The 20,898-nt window shown below is 30.8% G+C and overlaps 3 protein-coding genes and 4 non-coding genes across 9 annotated transcripts in view; 5 read left to right on the forward strand and 2 right to left on the reverse strand.

The window, feature by feature from the left end:
* LOC123258590 (aryl hydrocarbon receptor) overlaps positions 1 to 11,271 on the reverse strand; it is a 142,827-nt gene extending 131,556 nt beyond the window's left edge. For all 3 annotated transcript variants that reach the window (XM_044718702.1, XM_044718700.1, XM_044718701.1), the window contains exons 1-3: positions 11,194 to 11,271; positions 9,327 to 9,459; positions 7,955 to 8,136 (exon numbers count right to left, since the gene is read on the reverse strand). In XM_044718702.1, coding sequence (XP_044574637.1) covers positions 7,955 to 8,136; positions 9,327 to 9,362 — 218 coding nt within the window. In that variant the 5' untranslated portion in view covers positions 9,363 to 9,459; positions 11,194 to 11,271. The remainder of the gene's footprint in view (positions 1 to 7,954; positions 8,137 to 9,326; positions 9,460 to 11,193) is intronic.
* On the forward strand, positions 2,998 to 3,088 carry Trnay-gua. The gene is given in 2 exon segments: positions 2,998 to 3,034; positions 3,053 to 3,088. It is a non-coding gene; the product is annotated as a tRNA-Tyr (tRNA).
* Positions 5,121 to 5,193, forward strand: Trnaf-gaa. The gene has a single exon. It is a non-coding gene; the product is annotated as a tRNA-Phe (tRNA).
* Positions 5,741 to 5,811, forward strand: Trnaq-uug. The gene has a single exon. It is a non-coding gene; the product is annotated as a tRNA-Gln (tRNA).
* A 3,701-nt stretch (positions 11,272 to 14,972) lies between the features above and the next one.
* On the forward strand, positions 14,973 to 15,044 carry Trnag-ucc. The gene has a single exon. It is a non-coding gene; the product is annotated as a tRNA-Gly (tRNA).
* A 792-nt stretch (positions 15,045 to 15,836) lies between these two features.
* On the forward strand, positions 15,837 to 18,002 carry LOC123259280 (zinc finger protein 260-like). The gene is made up of 2 exons (XM_044719642.1): positions 15,837 to 16,048; positions 16,305 to 18,002. Exons 1-2 carry the CDS (start codon positions 15,923 to 15,925, stop codon positions 17,961 to 17,963), a joined length of 1,785 nt encoding a protein of 594 aa, XP_044575577.1. The 5' UTR covers positions 15,837 to 15,922; the 3' UTR covers positions 17,964 to 18,002.
* A 786-nt stretch (positions 18,003 to 18,788) lies between these two features.
* On the reverse strand, positions 18,789 to 20,854 carry LOC123259565. The gene is made up of 4 exons (XM_044720143.1): positions 20,690 to 20,854; positions 20,451 to 20,556; positions 19,506 to 19,683; positions 18,789 to 19,433 (listed from the first exon to the last, which is right to left on the reverse strand). The coding sequence occupies exons 2-4, from the start codon at positions 20,553 to 20,555 to the stop codon at positions 18,859 to 18,861; spliced, it is 858 nt and encodes a 285-aa protein (XP_044576078.1). The 5' UTR covers position 20,556; positions 20,690 to 20,854; the 3' UTR covers positions 18,789 to 18,858.
* Positions 20,855 to 20,898: the final 44 nt, after the last annotated feature.

The raw sequence follows: 20,898 nt of genomic DNA on the forward strand, positions 1-20,898 counted from the left end.
TGTCTGGGATGTTCTGTTATAGTTTGTCGATCCGCGTTCCTATCATTTTGTGGTCGCAATGTACAAGCGTGACTTGTGTATTACCAACTCAAACATTATATTACGCACTGCACATCGTATTAAACCTATACATCATATATTTAAGAGCAAGAGCAAGAATATGCGATGTAAAATATACAATACAGCAGACGTGACACAATGGCGAATGCGAGTAAAAATACCTTGCTCCAATCATCGTTTTTCGACAACCAATAAAATGAACCCGCCGAAGTAATGCATATAATTAGACATTTATATACATTCAGTTGCTTTTTTAAAATTATTTGAATAATTTCTGCAAAAGAAACCACCCGGAAATCTTAGCCCAGGAGTGACTTAAATGCCGTAAATCCCCCCGGAAGTTAAAAAAAAAAAACGAAGGCGGGATTATTTCAGTTCCACCCTCTTTTAGTTTGTATATTCTTGCAATTTGGCTGGAAATGTGGATACTTTTTTTTTTACTCCTTTTTTTTAACTCACGTGAGACAAACAAGCCACTCGAGTATTGATCCTTTCAAAGTTTCAATTATTTAGAATGTAAATTGCAAAATTACCCACGTGTGTGTACTTTTCACTTTGAAATGGAATAAAAATAAATGATAAACATAGAGACGAAACATGATAGAAAGGCTTTTACCGTGAAACCACAAGTAAAGTGAAAAAGTGCGAAAGTACAATAATTTTATTTTCTATTGTCTGAGTATAAAGGTGAGAAAAAAAGCGAGTAAAATAAAAAAAAATATAAAATAGTTTGCCATTTTTCCGGTATGTACTTCCGGTACATTTATTAATAATCTCTCGGCGGTTTATAAATTGCGGTCGATTATTTTTCGCAGAGACCGAGCGGTGTCGAGAATGAGAAAGAGAAAGATAAATAACGCGAGTTAAAATAAAATAATAAAAAATAAAAGGAACATAAGCTGAGATCGGTGCGTTAGGTCACGTTGATCCCTATCGTCATTTTAATAACCGGTTGTACGCCCACAACGAATGCATTTCAGACGACATAAACGCCCGTAAGATAGTCAGCTTGTGATAGGCCGTCTGGTTGTACGGCTCGACGGCTTTATATAGCCGCATCCTTTGCGTACATAGTAAAGGTTACACACTCGCTGATCATCATTTTTATCTCTATTTCCTTTCTATTAATTGCCAAAGGTAAATTCAATCCAATTAAATATAATAATTCTGATTTTATCCCGTTCGATAACCTTCGTTTACACACTGACACAACAGAGCTGTTTTTTTTCCAATGTGGATCGCTAAAAATTGATATAGTGGATGGTAATAAGCATTTTTTCCTCAGAAGTCACTTCTCAGATTTTAAATAGCGGTTTTGCCGATAAAAATTTGCTTATTATTTCCTTTTTTTATTAATATTACAACTTGGGAATAAAAACTTGAAAAAATATTGTGTTTTGTTATTAAATTAAAGGTAAGTAAAATAATAATAAAAATTCAACAGGAAAAATCATAAAAACTAATTTTTTTACAAGGACAATTTTTTCTAAAAGGAAAATTTTCTCTTAAATAAAATAAATTTTCAATGCAAGAATTGATAAAAAAAAAAACGACTAATACTTGATTAGTAATTAACTTAGTTATTTTCGCAATTAGGTCATGATTGGATAATATATAATCCCCTTATTTATCCATTTAATGACGCTTCATGTATACATACGTACGAGATATAATTACTTGGCCGATCAAACTGTCAAGACGGACAAACTTTGATTATGTGGATAGGCTTTCAATATTATACGCTTAGATTCTAAGCTGTTTACTGAACTTTGCTTATCCATCCAAAGTATATATATATATATTTTTTCCACAGACTATTAATTCAATAATTTAATAAGCAAAGTTTTATATATTTTTTGCTTAAATTCCCGCTGTGTTTTCAGAAAACAAATGTATATCATTTTATATCTCCGCGGTGATTTGTAAAAGAAAGCAATTTATGACGGAAACAAAAAAATATTGTAAAGGTAACGAAAAAAGTCATGATGAAATTCCTCGTTATGAAAGCTGTAGATAATGCACTTTTTTCAGTAGACAAAATAAAGAGCGTGCAAGATTGAGGATGAACCGGTGGAGAAATTTACACATTTTACGCGAACCCTCATTAGAGTTTTATGACACCGGGATATGATAGTGTGTTAGGTAGTTAGTTAGTTATAGTAAATATAAAAAAATTTGATACTTTTTGTCAAGCAATTCAGTTGCTCATAACATAAATATCTTTATTTTTTTTTTTTTATAAGGTATCTGTGTATTTATAACAAATTTATTCAAAATCAGTCAATTATTGGTATCTATTGGCACGATTACATTACAGTTACCCGACAAGCCCGAGTAATAGCTTCACAATCGCTCTTATCCAATACTCTTATTGCTATATTAAATACAAAGTAAAATATCCGTGATATATTGATCTGCAATTAAATTACACTCCAAGATCTTTAGAATAGCGCAGGCCTAATCACAAAAAAATCAACTTGTGATTGTGGTTACAGAAGCCATGCTCTTGAACTTTGAATAAGTAATTTAAATTACCATTATAATCAGCACTCGCTCTTTTTATTAACTTCATAATTTATATGCATTCTAACTATTCAAAGAGTGTGATAATAACAGGTACAGTTATCTTTTTTTATATCAAAAAAATTACATGAATAATAAATTAATCTTATCGGAAAGTACATAATTAGTCGAGATAAAAGAATTCGTTTTTTGCAAGAGCAGCTACCAAGTTTTGATTTTTATCTTTAATCTAATATTGAACTCAAATAAAATTTCACAACTCCAAAATATTTTCGGAAGAAATGATTAAGTCTTTTTTATCTACGGTAAGTATTAGATATTTTATTATTTATAAATAATGTTATTGAATGCACATGCGCAACGTTTTCTCGTAGCGATGCTTATAACGCAGCAGTAAAAAGGCATACCCATCTCCCCTCGATAGCTCAGTTGGTAGAGCGGTGGACTGTAGTTGGGAATTAAAAGAGTAATCCATAGGTCGCTGGTTCAAATCCGGCTCGAGGGAATTTTTTTTTCCTTTTTTTTTACTCCATTTAAAAAAAAAAATTTGACCATGATTTATTTGTGGACAAAATTTTTTTTCTAGTCAGAAAATAGCAAAATTTTTCAAAAGTTCCAACATGAGGACAAATGCAATAGTTAGATTTCTATGAAATTAAATAAACTAAAAAATTATTGTTGAAATATTGAGTTCGTCTACAAAAATCATTCTCTTTTAAGATATTATATTTTAAATATTTTAAGTTTGTTTTATTTTGAAAGTGAAAGTTTTCCTTTTTGAGTAACATTTGGTGAACACATTGTCACCCTTGAAAAAGGTTTTATTTTATTATTTCCGAGAAGTATAGACTAAAGAATAAAGTACTCGAACTAAAAGTCATAAAACTAGGTATAATTCGAGCATTGTATAGACTGTATAAACACTAAATGTTACAAGATGTAAAAGGACAACTGTACTGTAGTAATATAATTGTAAGCAACTATTCTCTCTAATCCTTGATGTTGTTCAAACACACTTTTAAAACTCTATTTTAATAAAAGACAATCAGTTATTTAAAAGATACACCGTCTCTTATACCCATAATTCCAAAAATTGTTGAAGCAAAAAAATTGCAGAACACTCAGAATAATTGTAATCATTCCAATTATTACAATTACAGCTCATTAAGATTTATGTTGAAATGAATCTCGTTGATACAATTAATTAAAATGTTTAAATAATTTCATTGCGGCTATAAGATATTTAAGACAAAAAAATCCCTACATCAACTGTAATATATACGACATTTATTTGCCCACCCAGAATCACAAGAATGAGAGACATCTGCTTCAAAGACTATAAAACGCTTCAGCTTGTTTCTTTAAATACTTTTTCGATCATTAATTTCTAATCAGTCACTAATTATTTCACAATATAAAACTTGAAACACTCGATACTATTAAAAATCATATCTAATCTGAGTATTCCAATTAAAAAGCTATAAATTTTTCACGTTTTCAATCGCGATCTGATTTATACATTATACTTACGGAAAGAAATCGAGAAAAAAGAACAATTATTGAAGGAATCTAATTAGCGTAACCACAGTTTGTTTAAAAATTATAATTATAATCGTTCAGCTAGCTGGTTTAAGCAAATAAACACAGTTATTAATAATTTTTACACTGAAGAAATCGACACAATTACAAACCATAAATAATTGGAATAAATTATACAAAGTTAAACGCAAGATTTTGAATTATTAACAGAATAAACTATCACATTTCCCTAATAAGAATAATAATTCTTTAAATTTTAATAACTTTACCGGTTTTTTTTTTTTTTTTTTTTAACTCGGAAAAAATGTATTTTTATTGTTGTATCAACAAAATAGAATACTCCCACGAGAACATAAGGACAAAGGGCTTAGGTCGACATCCGTGATGGAGCTAAGCAGCTCGAGGGTCGTGAAGAAAAAAACAATCCTATTTCTTGTGAGAAATATATCAACTCCAGACTACACTAGCTATACCACCACAAACTATTGTAAATTCTGGTCTATTTATACCTAGCCTGACGTGGTATAGTTACAATGGTTGCAATATCTATAGCTATACAATATAAAACACTGTATAAAATAAAATAGATAAGCATTTGTGTTTTGGCTGACACCGTCCATTCACAATACTTCAATACATTTATATACTCTACTCTAGATTTCGCTCCGGACAGCACAATAAGGCCAATTACTCTAATTGTAGTTCAACCCGGTGGATAATACGAAAGCTCTCAGCAACCAACCACGGGCCAGTAACAGCTGGAAGTTTTAAATAAACGGAGCAATACAATCGTATTTTTACACGCCTAATACATTTCTTCCGTTTATTTTTCCCCGATTCATTGCAATTATAATCAAATCAACGACTATTGACATCATCATTACTCTCTGATGATATAATACCCTCGTTAGTCATACTATTACTCAATTTTTGATAAAACAAAGTTGCTATTTGTTCATGTCAGTTACATTGGAGCGTCTTTAAGCCGTGACTAAGCGGCCGAAATAGCTCAGTTGGGAGAGCGTTAGACTGAAGATCTAAATGTCCCCGGTTCAATCCCGGGTTTCGGCAAAACTTTTGCCCTTTTTGCGTTTCACAGAGCCACATTATGCCGAATTTATCATCAACAATCATAAATACATTTATTCATTTTAGTATAAATCATTAATTATAGTTATTAACTACTATCTAGTGCGTAAGACGAATGTATGAGTCACCAAACTTATCAAACTTTTTTTTTCGACCTTCCATCCTGGAGCTCGGAGGTATGAGACGTTCCAGCGAGCCATCAAACGAAGATCTGCTTGATGTCTGTTGTAAAACGGAGCGCAGCTCCACTCCAGCGCCAGGTAGAGAAGAATAATCTTGCGTCACTTTGCGTGTCATTACGCAACACAGCATGAAGAACAGTAGACTCACTATAATTACCATCTTTAGATAAGTAGTTAAGGAAAACTAGATAAGATAACTTGGAAAAATAATTTATTGGTAAAAAAATTTTTTTCTTTTTCACGTATAAGTTAACTCTATAGTTTGATGAATTTTACCTTTTTTTGCAAGCGCTGTACTGAGTGTGCTGGTGTTTATATATGTTCAAATGAAGCTCGAGTGCAAGGACGGTTCCGTAGTGTAGCGGCATCACATTGGACTTTGAATCCAATAACCCGAGTTCGAATCTCGGCGGGACCTGATTTTTTTTTTCTATCCTAAACTAATTATTGAACGACTCTAACCTAATATTGGCTATTTTGTACACTGAAAAAAAAGTTAACTTGAATCAAGAGAAAAATTCTTGAACCAAAAAAATAATTTTGAAGAGTTTCATTTAAAACACTTCAAGTGTTTCATTATTAACACTTATTAGCTACTGAGCGTGCCGATCTCTAAGTGTGTATTCTGCATTATTTTGACCAAGTGCAATTTAGTTGTTTGTTATCCTGTGCAATATGATATAAGACTAGAAGTAGACTATTTTTGTTTCAGCATTCATTATTAATTTTGATTAGTTAAAATTGACGTTGAGAGACCTATTAATATTAATATTAACATTATAAGAACCTATTCTACCTGTATGAGCACATTTTGATTTTGATTTTGATATTAATTTGATTTGTACTTAATTTTAAGATATTATGTATGCTCTGTATATGCTTCTGGCCGTTAGAGGACTACGTTCTACGGCCTTTTCAATAAATTACAATTACAATCACAATTGTCTTGAATCAAGACAAAAATTCTCGAATTGATTTTCATAGCGGGAAGTTAAAATAATAATTTTGACTAATTGAGAAAAGTAATTTTTCAATATTAATATAGTCTCCAGCACTCTGGACTTTGGATCCAAGTTTAAGTACCGTTGAAACGTAAGTGACGATAACTACTTATCTTTTTATAAATTTCCTACCATCTATATAATTAAAAGGTGTAATTATTAAAAGGATACAAGGATGACGAGACTTATCGTTGAATAGCCGGTGTTTGTTACACGTGAGAATGGTGACGTTTTGAAATTGCACATATGAATCGACTCAGTAGATGATTCTAAGCTGTCAATTTGATGAGTGCCCCATCCTTCTTCACAAATACACATTCCAGTAACGTTGTCCTGGCGTCCATTATGGCAAATAATATTCTAAAAAAAATAATTTAACAAAATCAACACACATTCCTCTGTTAATTAGTACTTTCATAGCATGCTCGTACAGGCAACTTATAATTAAAGATAACATAAAATATTAAAACCAATTTAAATATTCAACTCTACTCACTTCAGTCTTCTCTTTCTCTACAATATTATGCTCCAGATCTCAAAAAAAAATTTTTTTACACTAAAAGTTAAACCGATAAGAATAAAGTACAGACTTACCATATAAAAAAAAAAAAATAATTTTAGTGATTAGAATGAAAATAATAACACGTTTTTATTTCCATAATAATAATTAACTTAATTTTTTTTTTAAACGACCGAATTAACTCGACATTCATGCCAAGAAAATATTTAAAGTGAATGTTTTGAGATAGGTTAAAAGAACAAAGCTTTTGAAAAAGTTTTATTTATCAGCAAGCTCGCTCAACTCAATCCGTCATAATTAAACCGCCGTAAATTATATTATAAAAGTGTAACGTTACGTTCGTGGTGATATTGGCTCTCTTAACTTGTTATATTTTCCTCTTAAAGTCTACAATAAACTTAAATGCGCGTGGTTACTTATAAAGCAGTAAATATAAACCACGCAAACTCCCGCGAGATTATTAAATTTGATTAACAAACATATGTAATATTTATTCAGCCCAACAAGAATAACTTTCAAATAAATGTCTGCTGTCAATAATATAATGTCTTAATCAAGAGTAAAGGCAGTGCAAGTATAAAATTACCTGCGACAAACCAGAGCAAGTAACGAATGAAAAATAACAAGGAAAAGTAACTTGATAATCGAGGCGTTGAAATAAAATTGTGTGTCATAAATTAAATTGAATAAATCATGGTGTGGTGGTAGATGCTGGTTTTGCTGAAGTTTATGTTGTATTATACTTTAATATGGTCCTTTTAATTTAAGAGTCGTATAAAGCAATATAGACCCAAGCACAGCTGGTATAGAGCACATTGGCAAGAGTAGCACGCTACATCGCATGCCAGTTGCGTATATCACGCTAAACCGAAACCAAGAACGATTCCCGACGCATTACGCATTAGCACCTATCCCTCTGGAACGACTATGCATGTTTATTAAATTTATCTTCCGGTGAATTTGTACCTCTGCTAATAAAACCGATCACCAGGCCGCTGTTTAATGAAGAAAAGCAAGATAGAAAATATTTATTCACTCACCGAATCAGCAGCTTCGCTGGAATCAGGCACCCAGACGACCACCGGCTGACATCTTCGCAAACTTTTGTTGAAGAAGTTTCTTTTCCCGCTGTACTTGACAAGACACTTGACCGGTTGGCAAGAGTCCAGGGAATCTTCATCGACACTTGCGCATCTTTTAACTTCATTTGCTTCATAATATTCTACAAGAAATAAATTTTTTTTTTACGTCAACACAATGTTTTATTCTATAAAATAAATTATGCTAGCTACCTTGCAGTCACTATGTGACTGCCGTGACTTATGAACTATATAAATAAAATTTTGCTTTATTAAATAATGACTTTTGTTAAATTGCACTGTACTTTTTTAACTACACTGTAAATCCAAGTGTTTTAACAAAACACACATAAAATGTTTTGTTTCTATCTTAAAGCATTGTAGTCATTTTTAAAATACTTCCATGTGTTTTAATTTCCCATGTTAAATGCCCATTTGTAGTCACTTTTAAAACACTTTGATTTACAGTGTATTGACGTTTTTAAAGATATAAACTCATCCCGATGTTACACTCATCAAGAGCTTTCATTTGAGTACCCACATGCATTTTTGATATATTTTTCATATATTCATATATATAATATATATTTTGAAGATATAAGCTCATCCTGGTGTTGCACTCATCAAGAGCTTTCATTTGAGTACCCACATGCATTTTTGATATATTTTTCATATATTCATATATTCATATATATATAATATATATAAATATACGAAAAATTGATGTGGGTACTTAAATGAAAGGTCTTGATGAGTGTAACATCGGGATGAGCTTATACCTTTAAAAATGTCAATAGTTCACGAGATACGGGGTCGTTTCTTAATTATGTTAAATTGCACTGCGCATTCTTAACTATTGACGTTTTTAAAGATATAAGCTCATCCCGATGTTACACTCGTCAAGAGCTTTCATTTGAGTATCCACATGCATTTTTGATATATTTTTCATATATTCATATATATATAATATATATAAATATACGAAAAATTGATGTGGGTACTTAAATGAAAGGTCTTGATGAGTGTAACATCGGGATGAGCTTATACCTTTAAAAATGTCAATAGTTCACGAGATACGGGGTCATTTCTTAATTATATACTTAGAATAGAGCATTTTTAAATGCAGCCTAAATACTTATCATCATAAATTGACTATTGATGAGAATGATATGAAACCTTGAAAAGAGATAAATTCAAGTCAAGACCTTTGCAATGACACTAAATTTGACTAAAAAAAAAAACTATGTTATGATATAAGAACACTGGCTACAAAATTTTGCTTATTCTCTTAATAATATAGATTTAAAAAAAATTCAATGGAGTAATTATTGACCTTTAAGAATGTCAGGAACACTTTGGTTGGAGACATAGGTATCAAATGAAATTTTTTGTCTCAGCAGATTGGAGCTTCCATCAGCGTTGTAGGTGATGCCAATCTCACACTCACCTCTTCGGTCATGAAGATACTGAAAAATGTATTTACGATGTATGTTAGCTGGTAATAAAACTAAATCAGATATATATGTATTGCAATAATGATGAAAATTAAAGAGAAATTATTATTACGTCCCCTCAGGGATACGTGCTTGCGATTGTCTGTATGATCAACAAGATAGGGCAAAGAGAGTCATTATAAAAGAACCCAGACGATAAATCGCTGATAAATATAAAAAAAATTTTTTTTGCATAGTTTACTTGCAGATGGTATAGACACTGAGGTAAAATAAAGATTTTAATTGCTTTTGCTTTATAAGTTAATTATCGAGCATAACTAGTGTGCAAGTCACAAACGGTAACGATATGAAACAATAAATTCAACCGGACTTGTACAACTTAATTAAAGATTTAACATTGGTCACCAGTCAAAGCCACTGCATCTTGGGTTGGATCAGCCAGTTGGGGTAGAGGTAGCTATAGCAATAGACCCAGGAGAAAAGGGTGCTCGAGAAGGAGCGGAGAGAGAGAGAGAGAGAACTTGGGTTTGAAAAAAAAAAAAAAAATAAATAAACAGTCATAAATCATGATGGCGGCAAGAAGCGCGCTCGTGTGAGTGGCTGAATGTTTAAACCCGCGGTCTCGCGAGAGTGACGGTGCTTGCTAGCAGTGGTGTTTAGTGATAATATGTTTGGAGCACATGGTGGTGGCAGAAATACACTGTCGAGTATGCTGGTTGGTGCATGTCGGCTCCGCCCCGCTAAGATCACGATAACAACTGCTATTATATTACTCCCACGCGACAACCGTACTGTGCTCTAGCCCCCACATAAAAGCAGCTACGAGGACATCGCCGAAACTACCACGACAAGGCGGGTACTCTTGGATGAATTTGGTGAATTCGTTCTTGTCTTATCAATCCATCGACAGTTGATGCACTTCACGTAATGGGTATCAGGCGTCTTGATCCCCCATCAAAATATCCCAAAAAAAAATATCCCCGACAAAATATTCCTATGACAAAAAAAACCCCGACAAGTTATCCTTTGAATTCGTTATAGTTTTGGAAAATTTGAATAAAAAAAAAATTATTAAAGAGCACGCACCAAGGTAACAAGCGTATGTGTTGGTCTAATGTCGAATAAACACACACAAAAACCATGTTAAAAGGATGCAACACTATTACCCGGGGATATTTATTTTGGGGATATTTTGTCCGGGATATTTAGTCGGGGGATCAAGAATCATAGAACCAAATCTTGAACCAAGAATACCATTTTAAAGAAAATTATTTTCTTGAGTCAAGAGAATAAATTTTAGAGTCAAAAAATTATTCTTGATTTAAGTAAATTATTGTTGACTCAAGAATTTATTCCTTTAAAATGGTATTCTTGGTTCAAGATTTTGGCTCTTGAGTCAAATTAATTTTTTTATCAGTGCACTGATAAAAGGATTTGTTTATAGTTAAAAATATTTGTTAATATTTAACAAACCATTTATTAGAGACCACTTTTTAGTCCTTAATAAATATTTCTTAGTATTTGAAAAGATTTATCAATATTTAATAAATGAATATCAGATTTATTAAATATAAACAAATCATTTTAAATACTAAGAAATATTTGTTTAATACTAAAAAGTGCTCTCTAATAAATTATTTAACTATTAACGAATACTTTTTAATACAAATAAATCCTTCTATCAGTGTGTGGTTGTCATCAAAGTACTTTTAAAAAACAGTAAAAAATTTTGAAGTTTTGACTCACCAAAGTTGGCCATACCAGAGTTACGTTGCTTCTCCCGGGCGGTAGGATTCCCACGTGGTCTCCAATCAATCGGATGTGCTGCAATTATTTAAAAACAACATCGGAAGTTATTACCATCATCATCATCATCATTTTAAATTGATAGTAAATAGCAGTATCAGTTGTTAACAACAGTTAAATAATAATTAATATAATACCCATGTTGTGTTTAAAAAAAGCGGATGTTTCTTTAGATCACTTACCTCACAGTCTACATCCTCTGGTGTAATAATTTCACAGCAATTGATCATTTGGCTTCGAACTACCACCGGACGATTGCCTCTATTATTCAGCTGAACGTCTGTAATAAAATATCCAGATAATCCAGAGTGTCATTATAACAAATGACAAAAATAAATCAAGCACATTAAACACAAGCGCAATAAATAAAATAAACCAAAAATGATTTACAGAGCACAAATATATTTAAAAGAAGAAACGAAACGTTTGTCTTGCTAGCACGCTCGGCAGGAAACAACTAATCCGTCGGAGTCTCGATTCTTATTCTTATTACACATTCAGCGACCGAGATATCCCCGAATTAAGACCGGGTTTAAATTATTTGAACGTTGCTACGATGAGCCCGGTGATTGAGTGACGGACATGCGTCCTATCTGGTATAAAACAGAGCACCGATGGACAATAATTACACAACGATATATAAAACCCGGCAATCTCCCGGTGGATCGCATCACGGAGCCTAAACATCACCTGCTGCTGTCATTCGAAACGTATAAGGCGCCTTATACCCGGCAAAAAGACTAACATTTAATCCAACAAAGCTACCAAGAATTAAATGCACCGGTACCTTCCGCCGCTGCAGAAGTAAAGAGGCATCTCAGGAATGTCCCGACACCACCATCATTCCCGTAGATCATTTAATTGAGCATTACCATCACATGCTTTTCTTTCTCTGGAATACTTTCCACTCATATCACATGTAATAACTGTCTCAGTAGAGTTACGTTCATACCACAATTTAACCCAGCAGCTGTCGAACAGATTCCATCTAAGACTTATGATCGTCCTTGCCACATTCTTAACAAATATGGACTATAACTGGGACTTTAACGCTTGGTTAATAATTTTAATGGTTGATTAATTAATTATATCCATAATTTTCTACACAGAAAAAAAATTTCAATTTTTAAGTCAATTTTACTCGATTCAACAATTTTTTGTGTTGATTTAAGCCAATAAAATTCTTCAAAATTATTTTCTTGGTTCAAGAATTTTTCTTTTGATTCAAGTTAATTTTTTTTTCTGTATAATTGTCCTACATAATTTAAAAATAACACTTGTTATACACTGATAGAAGAATTTATTTGTACCAATAAATATTTGTTAATTTAATAGTTAACAAATTATTTATCAGAGACCATTTTTTAGTATTAAAAAAATATTTCTTAGTATTTAAAATAATTTGTTTCTATTTAATAAATCAGATATTTATTTATTAAATGTTAATAAATTTTTTTAAATACTAAGAAATATTTATTAAGGACTAAAAAGTAGTCTCTAATAAATGATGTGTTAAATATTAAAAAATATTTTTGAGTATAAAAAAATCCTATCGGTGATAAATAATAATGACACATTGACAAGAATATCTCTAAATAATTCACGTACCGCTTTAAATATGACAATAATCTTATGACACATGTGATCTAGTGCATACGGTTTGAGGAACGAAACAAAACTGGGCTGTTAGGACTGTTGTGATGGCAATGCTACAATGTTTCAGCTACAATCCATAGCCGAGCTATCAGTCACAGGATACCAAGTCGGATGGCGTGTATAGTATTGTACAGACTGGTATTCCGTGTGCGTCGTGATCGAAGCTTCTTCTGGTGATGTTCGTGATTGTCGTGATCTCCGTGACGTGTCCATACACACTACCTTACTCCTCGTTGTCTGCTCTGATACACACCACACCTAGTTATTTTACTACTATGCTCGAGGATGTCATTCATTCATCCATCCATCCATCAGACCCGGTGCATTTATCATTCATCATTCTCTCATCGAGGGATCAATTTTATTTAGATATTCAATTTTTACTTACAGAAAGTCATTCCGGTGTCTAGACGCTTGATAGGATAAATCCCGGAGTCCTGGAAGAGGAGAAATTATTTGATGACATTAAACTGTCACCTGAACAATTTTTAATTTAATTTAACAATTAAATTAATTATAAAAAATTATTTTTAAAAAATTGCATTTTTTATTTTTTAAATTTCTAGATGTCAATTTTTTTTTTGCCATAATTTATTTGTTAACAAAAATGATCAAATAATTTTTTAATTAATTATTTATTAATTAAATTAATTATAAAAAATTATTTTTAAAAAATTGCATTTTTTATTTTTTTAAATTTCTAAATGTCAACTTTTTTTCTTATTTTTTTGCCATAATTTATTTGTTAACAAAAATTATAAAAATTATCAAATAATTCTTTAATTAAATTAATAAATTATCTAAACTAATTTTTACAATTATTTTAGACTTTGAAAAATTAGAATTAGATTAAATAACAGAGATAGTGATATAGTTATAATCAGCTTTTTTTTTTTTTTTTTTTTTTTCAACTTGTAGGGTTTAAAAGTCAAGTCGAGATTGTTTTACCAAAGAAACTAAAGCATTGCAGCACAGTATAAACAGATTCGTAACACACCCGGTACCTATAGACCAACAGAAAACAGAATAAATATAAGCAAGAGCAACAACTACGTGGGCCAATTTACGTGTCAGCTTGTCAGGGTGTAATTTAACTGATAGAAGGCCCCAGCGAAACGTCAGCGAGACACAAAAGCGTCGAGACTTAGTGTTTTTATTTTTTTAAACTAAAACGAGAACTCAGAAAAGATAATTGCGACCGAAAAAAGCCGCTCGATTTCGAAATATCGGCAGGCATTTTAATGCCAAAGAATAACACCAGGTCTCCGAGTATTTTTGTTGAATAAATTTTTTTAGCCCCCAGGCCTGAGACTTTGTGGTCTTGACAACAAAAAACATTTTAAATTCAACTGAAATAAGTATACACTTAATAATTACAGTACCCTCAATATTGTGTATGAATATAAATATAAATATATAATTATTTTTTACTTTTTCCCGAAAGACAATCACTTGCGTTACCCTTTTGTTGTCGAAAAATAAATAAACTAAAATACAGCTTACCTTCCTTCTATGCGGTCAAGGTACTTTTAAACAATGTCACTGATAATTAATGAAAATAAAGTTAGCCGACATCTAAAAATTTATATGATTTTTTTTTATTAAAGAATTATTATAAAAAATTTTTTTCATTTGTTAAAATCTTCAAAAACTTTAAGTGCAATTTTTTAAAAATATTTTTTAGTTATAAATTAATAAATTAAGCAAAATAAAAAAATAAAAAATGTCGGCTAACTTAATTATTATTGATAATTACCGTAATTTCAATGTCTCCGGCGGCACTAAGACCAGCAAATAATCTCAGCATCACTAAAAACACAATCATCCTGTTTCCTTTCTTCATTTGGGACAATAAAATCACCCCGGGACATCCCTTCCGCCTGCGGGGTCACGAATGACAATGACACAGCTAAAGAAACTTGTCTGAACTTGTCACTTGTTTCGGTGCCGATCAGAAGACTGTGACGTTTTTTGGCGGGACGCGCGCTGATTGGTCGAGAGTTTTGTTACTCTCCAATTGGTCCATTTGAAATACTCACGCTTCTTCAAGGCTTACAGAAGTTGCGATGGTGGTGTAATGGTCAGCATAGTTGCCTTCCAAGCAGTTGATCCGGGTTCGATTCCCGGCCATCGCACATTCTTTTTGCTTTTTTACTAAAAACTATTTTTTTAATTATAATTATTTTATTTCTTGTCAACAAATAATATTATTATTATTTTTTAAATAATTTTTTTAACATTTAGCGCTATTTTTAAACACCTCTAATATTTATAATACTGAAGTTAGCCGTCAGCTGTTAATTTAAAAAATTTTTTTTAACAAATCAATAACAATATAAAAATTATTCTAAGAATTTTCACTTGTAATTTTTAATAATTTTTACATGTGGAATTTTTTAATTAAATTTTTTTTATAATTATTTAATTGTTTAAAGTTCTAAAAAAATTTCTCTTGTCTGTCAACTTCAGTGTCATTAATATTTACGCGCAATGACAGTGGCGCCGTCTATAGCCGCGGAAAGAAAACTTTATTTTTATAACACTGAAGTTAGCTGACATTAAAATTTTTTTTATAATTGTTCAGCTATTTAATTATTTCAAAAAATATTAAATAACAAAATTGCACATATGAAAATTTAAAAAAATTATCAGTGGAAATTTTTTTAAGTGTAATTGTGTTTTAAAAATTTTTAAAATTAACAACTGATAGCTAACTTCACTATCATTTATTTTTATAATTTATGTTGGTGATGTTTACGTTTTTTATATTGAAAAATATCTCTGGTGTTATAAAATTTATCACTTTAACTCGATTTTTTTAATGAAAATTGTAATTACTAATTTTTAGTCGCTAATATTGTAATTAATAAAATGAGATAGATTATTATTATTCTATAACCATGTTGATAAATAAGTGATTTATTAATTTAGAGGTTATGAAAGTAAAAAATAAATATTTTTCTGAAAAAAAAAATATTTTTAGATAAATAAATATGTTATTAAAAAATAAACAATGATGCCTGATACAAACTGTCGACTGTGTTTTGAAAAACTGGATAAAAATTACTCCAATATTTTCGACTGTCAAAATGAAGAATTATCTTTGGGAGCTAAGATCATGATTTGTTTATCAATTCCGGTATGTAAAAAACAATAATGAATAATGAAAAAAAAGTTAGCAGATATTTATAAATTTTTTTTATTAAAAAGATAATAACAAAAAAATTTTTTTTTAATTTCACTTGTAAAAAATTTGAAAAACTATAAATGCAATAAAAAAAAATTTTTTTACTTTTAATTTAAAAAATAAAGCAAAATCATAAAATCTAAAATGTCGGCTAACTTTATTATTATTAATAAATATTGAAATAAAAAATAAAATTTATATTTTTTAGGTACATAATAACGACAACCTGCCAGAAAAAATTTGTATACCTTGCACCGATGAAATAACTCGATTTTACGATTTTAGAAATAAATGTCAAAGTACGTATTATTCTTTAATTCAAAAATACAAAGAGAATGGTATAAAGGAGCCTGTAGATAGTAAAGTTAATTTAAGCTTAACAAAAGACGAAGAAATTCTGGACGAGTATATTATCAACAGCCTAGAAGAGGAACCGGAAATAAATGATGATAAAATTAAAAGTGATAATCTAGAAAATTTCGTAGAAGAGAGCTTTGTAACGAGTCGAGAAATTATTAAAACTGGTGAGGAAAAAAATTTAAGTAAAAAATACAAGTGTTTTTACTGCGACTTGTTGTTTGATAGTTACCAAGGAGCTGTTGACCATTGCATTGGATGTATGGTGAGTAAAAAAAATACAAATGGGATTGATGCTTTAAAAGAGGACCAAGATGACAAAGAGACTGGTTCGGATTATGCTGAAGTAGAGTTTATTGAAGACATAGACTACGATGGTGAAGAAAAAAATTATTATGAAGCTGAAGCTGAAGAAAATGTTGCTGAGATGATTGAAAATAAAAAAGAACTTGAAGATAATTCAGAGAATAAATTTGAAGATGAAGATTACATATCAAGCGACGAGCCTTATCAAGACGAGAGTGAGAATCAAGACCCTAAAGATTCTTCGCAGAATATTTTGCTTCCTAAAGCAGAATTAAACCCTGAAGTACGAGCAAAGAGGAGGTACTGCAAAAAGAAAATTTATCCTGAGAATTATCCCTGCCCTGAATGCAAAAAACCGTTCTCGTCTCGCAGTTTAATGCGAAGACACTTCATGGTGCACACTGGAGAGCGTCCTTACAGGTGCGAGACTTGTGGCAGGCGCTTTTCCCAGCTGGGGGCTCTGAATTTCCACAAGAAGCTCCACGAAGACCCTCCTTACCGCTGTGACCGCTGCAGCAAGCCTTTCATGAGGCCCAGCGACCTGGAAAAGCACCTCAGGACTCACACTGGGGAAAAACCCTTCACTTGTCAAGTCTGTGGGAAAAATTTCACCCAGCTGGTGGCGGTTCAGCAGCACGAGCGGGTCCACACTGGTGACAAGCCTTTCCGGTGCAGGATTTGTGGGAAAACTTTCTCGCAGAGCGCCAACAAGTCCAAGCACGAAAAGATCCATCAGAAGGGACTCAAGCCTTTTATCTGCGACCTCTGTGGGAGAAGTTTCTCGGATAATGAGGAGATGGAAGAACACAAGGCTGGGCATGGAGGAGAAAAAGTCCGCGAGTGCGATTTTTGTGGGATGAAGTTCAAAAAATTCTCTGAAGTTATTGATCATGTCAGGCGGTATCATACTTTTGAAAGACCTCACACTTGTGATTTTTGTCAAAAAGCTTTTTATTCGTTATATAGTCTCAAGCAGCATATTATGACTCATACTGGGCAGAAGCCCTTTGCTTGCGCTGAATGTCCGAGTAAATTTACGCAAAAAGGCAATTTACAGAAACACTTTTCGAGAAAACATCCGGGGAAGATTTTTAAGGATATTTGGAATAATAAGGACACTGATCTCAATGGTCTTAATGGTCTAGAAGGATTTGAAGATAACTCGATAGATAAACCTGATGTTGATGTAAAAATAGAAAATTGATTGTTGATTTTTTAATAATAAAATGTCAATTAATATAAATTTTTTATTTGTCACGTTAACAAAATTTTTAAATTAGTTTACAATTTTTTTGGCGAAATTTATTAACAAAAAATTATTTTAGATAATTTTATCAGTTTATTATAATATTTTTAATAATTAAAAACGGAGATAAATCATGATAATAATAATAGAAAAATAGAAATTAATTGTTACAAATTTAACCAAGTACTGAATATTGGACACTTTTCTAGAAAACATCCTGGGAAAGTTTTTAAAGACATTAAATCGGATGTTGATGTAAAAATAGAAAATTGATTGTTGATTTTATAATAATAATAAAATATCAATTAATATAAATTTTTTATTTGTCACGTAAACAAAATTTTTCAAAACAAAATTTTTAATGTTAGTTTACAATTTTTTTTTTTGGCAAAATTTATTAACAAAAAATTATCTTAGATAATTTCATTAGTGTGTTATAATATTTTTAATAATTAAAAACGGAGATAAATCATGATAATAATAATAATAATAATAATAGAGAAATAGAAATTAATTGTTACAAATTTATCAAAGTACTGAATACTTGAATTAGAAAAATTCATTGTGAAAATACAAATTTTCTTGGAGTTAATAATTTCTGACAGTTGACCAGCCAACATCTTAAGCTACTTTGTACAGATTGATATTAAACACTAATTATTATATAAATTAGACACTAATTATTATAAAAATTAAACACTAAGGACATAAATTGTAAAGACTAATTAAATTATACAAAAATTGTCTAGACATTGTACAAAATGAATGAAACTTCACAATTGATTAATTTTAAGCCTTTTAATACTTAGTATCAAATTAATAAATGACTTAATACTTAACAATAAAAATTTATTTACAAGATTAACGAGTTTAACCAATCATCAACGTCCATCTGCTGGTTTAAGTCACCAGAGTCAAGCTCGGGTATAATACTTTCGAAATTATTATCCTGCTTGATAAAACTCTCATCAAAAGAAATATCCTGCAAGTCAAGGGTGAAATTCTGATCTTTATCCTCAGCCTTCACCTCAACCTCTCCCGGGTCTAATTTATTCTCCGAGACCGAGATACTCTTTGGCAGTTCTAAACTATTCTCGTGATTAAAAGGCACCGTTGAAATATTTTTATTTACATTATTAATAACTGGCTTAATTACTTTTTTCAGTACCATCTTCTTCATCGGTACTCTTTTCAGTATCCTCATTGAGGTGACTGTCTCAGTGTTCGTGACAATCGGCAGGGACTTTTTCTTCGCACCAGCTCCAGGGAAATTGCTTTTAAATACTAGTTTTTTATCACAGCTTTGAGTCGAACGTGATGTTAGATTTTTTTCCGGCGAGTCGATGTCGAAGATACTCGGAGAAGGACTGCCCGACACTTGGATGTCCTTGATGATAGTCGCCGGTGATGCGTACGAGTCCGTGATACCTGGAGTTTTAAAAACTTTATCAAAATCTGAATTCTCATGAGCGAATTCAGGGTGTTTCAAATTTGTCAAACCTTTGACGTCAGTTTTGGCCTCCTGGTTGTCCACCGGCGTCACTGGCGGGGTATATAGTGACAACTCTGTAGAGATGGGTATGACGGGAAGATTTTTACTTGTTTCCACTATTTCTTTCAGGTCCTCGTCGATTTTGGGGATGAATTTGAATGCCTCGTGGCCAAACGGCCATACACACTAAAAATAATAAAAATAAATTATTATTATTAATTTAAAAAATAAACAAGTATAAATTTATGACACTGAAGTTAGCAGACGTCTAAAAATTTTTTATTTTTTTTTATTAATTAAATTACAACTAAAAAGATATTTATAAAAAATTGCACTTATAGTTTTTTAAGTTTTTTACATGTGAAATTTTTTTTTTCAATTTTTTCGATAAAAATTTTGAAATGTCGGCTAACTTCATTTTCATATAAATTTTTATAATGACGTTAAAGTTAGCAGTCTTGACCATTTTTTAATTCTTTTTAACAAACAAATTTGTTTTGAAAAATGATTTTGAAAAAAATTACATTTTTAATTTTTTAAAATTTCTACATTTCAATTTTATTTTCTCATTTTTCTTTGCTAAAATTTATTTATTAAAAAAATTCTTAAAATTATTAAATATCTGCTAAATTAATTTTCACCTTTTTTTTTAACAAACAAATTTTGATGAAAAAATTATTGTTAAAAAAATTGAATTTTTAATTTCTGCATCTCAATTTTTTTGCCATAATTTATTTGTTATAAAAATTCTTATTAAATATCTACTAAATTAATTATCATATTTTAACGTTTTTCAATAATAAACTCAGTTTAAAAAAATTATTTTGAAAAAATTGCATTTATAATTTTTTGGAGGTCTAAAAATGGAATTTTTCAATTAAATTTTTATAGCTAAAATTAATTAATTAAAGAAATTATCAGCTATCTGTAAATTTTAGTATCAAACTTCTTACCTTTTCGTTTTCGCACATCTCAATATCTTCACTCTCATTTAACGGGTAATTAGATAATCTACTGACCACCCCCGTTTTTTGGCATAACGGACACAATTGCTCCATTCTGTGATTTTTAACAATAATAACTAAATTAATTAATTATTTTACATAAAATAAAATACTATAATACTACGTTACAAAACGTTAATGCCGGCTTGGTTAGGTTAATTAAAAATCGACGCTACAACAATACTCACTTTTACCGGTATTTTTTTATTCCAATGTCATTATACGCAATCAGCGCCGCTAATAATTTACTAATTAAGTGGTCACTGATTGCGATTGTGATTTCGGGAGTAACAATTAAATTTGTTTTTTAAAAGCCATGTGTCTCTAATCGGACTGCCGAGAAAAAAAACAACAAACAAAACTGGCTCCGTGACTGCACGCGGGAAAATTAAATTCT

Source organism: Cotesia glomerata, linkage group LG2 (assembly GCF_020080835.1).
Source record: "Cotesia glomerata isolate CgM1 linkage group LG2, MPM_Cglom_v2.3, whole genome shotgun sequence".
Lineage (NCBI taxonomy): Eukaryota > Metazoa > Arthropoda > Insecta > Hymenoptera > Braconidae > Cotesia > Cotesia glomerata.

Bases quoted from the DNA above. Each gene is read 5' to 3' on its own strand.
- LOC123259280 (XM_044719642.1), top strand. From the start codon at position 15,923: ATGATGCCTGATACAAACTGTCGACTGTGTTTTGAAAAACTGGATAAA. The intron at 16,049-16,304 runs GTATGTAAAAAA...TATATTTTTTAG, and splicing joins TGATTTGTTTATCAATTCCG to GTACATAATAACGACAACCT.
- LOC123259565 (XM_044720143.1), bottom strand. From the start codon at position 20,555: ATGGAGCAATTGTGTCCGTTATGCCAAAAAACGGGGGTGGTCAGTAGA. The intron at 19,684-20,450 runs GTAAGAAGTTTG...TATTATTTTTAG, and splicing joins AGATGTGCGAAAACGAAAAG to TGTGTATGGCCGTTTGGCCA. The intron at 19,434-19,505 runs GTTTGACAAATT...TTAAAACTCCAG, and splicing joins GGCCAAAACTGACGTCAAAG to GTATCACGGACTCGTACGCA.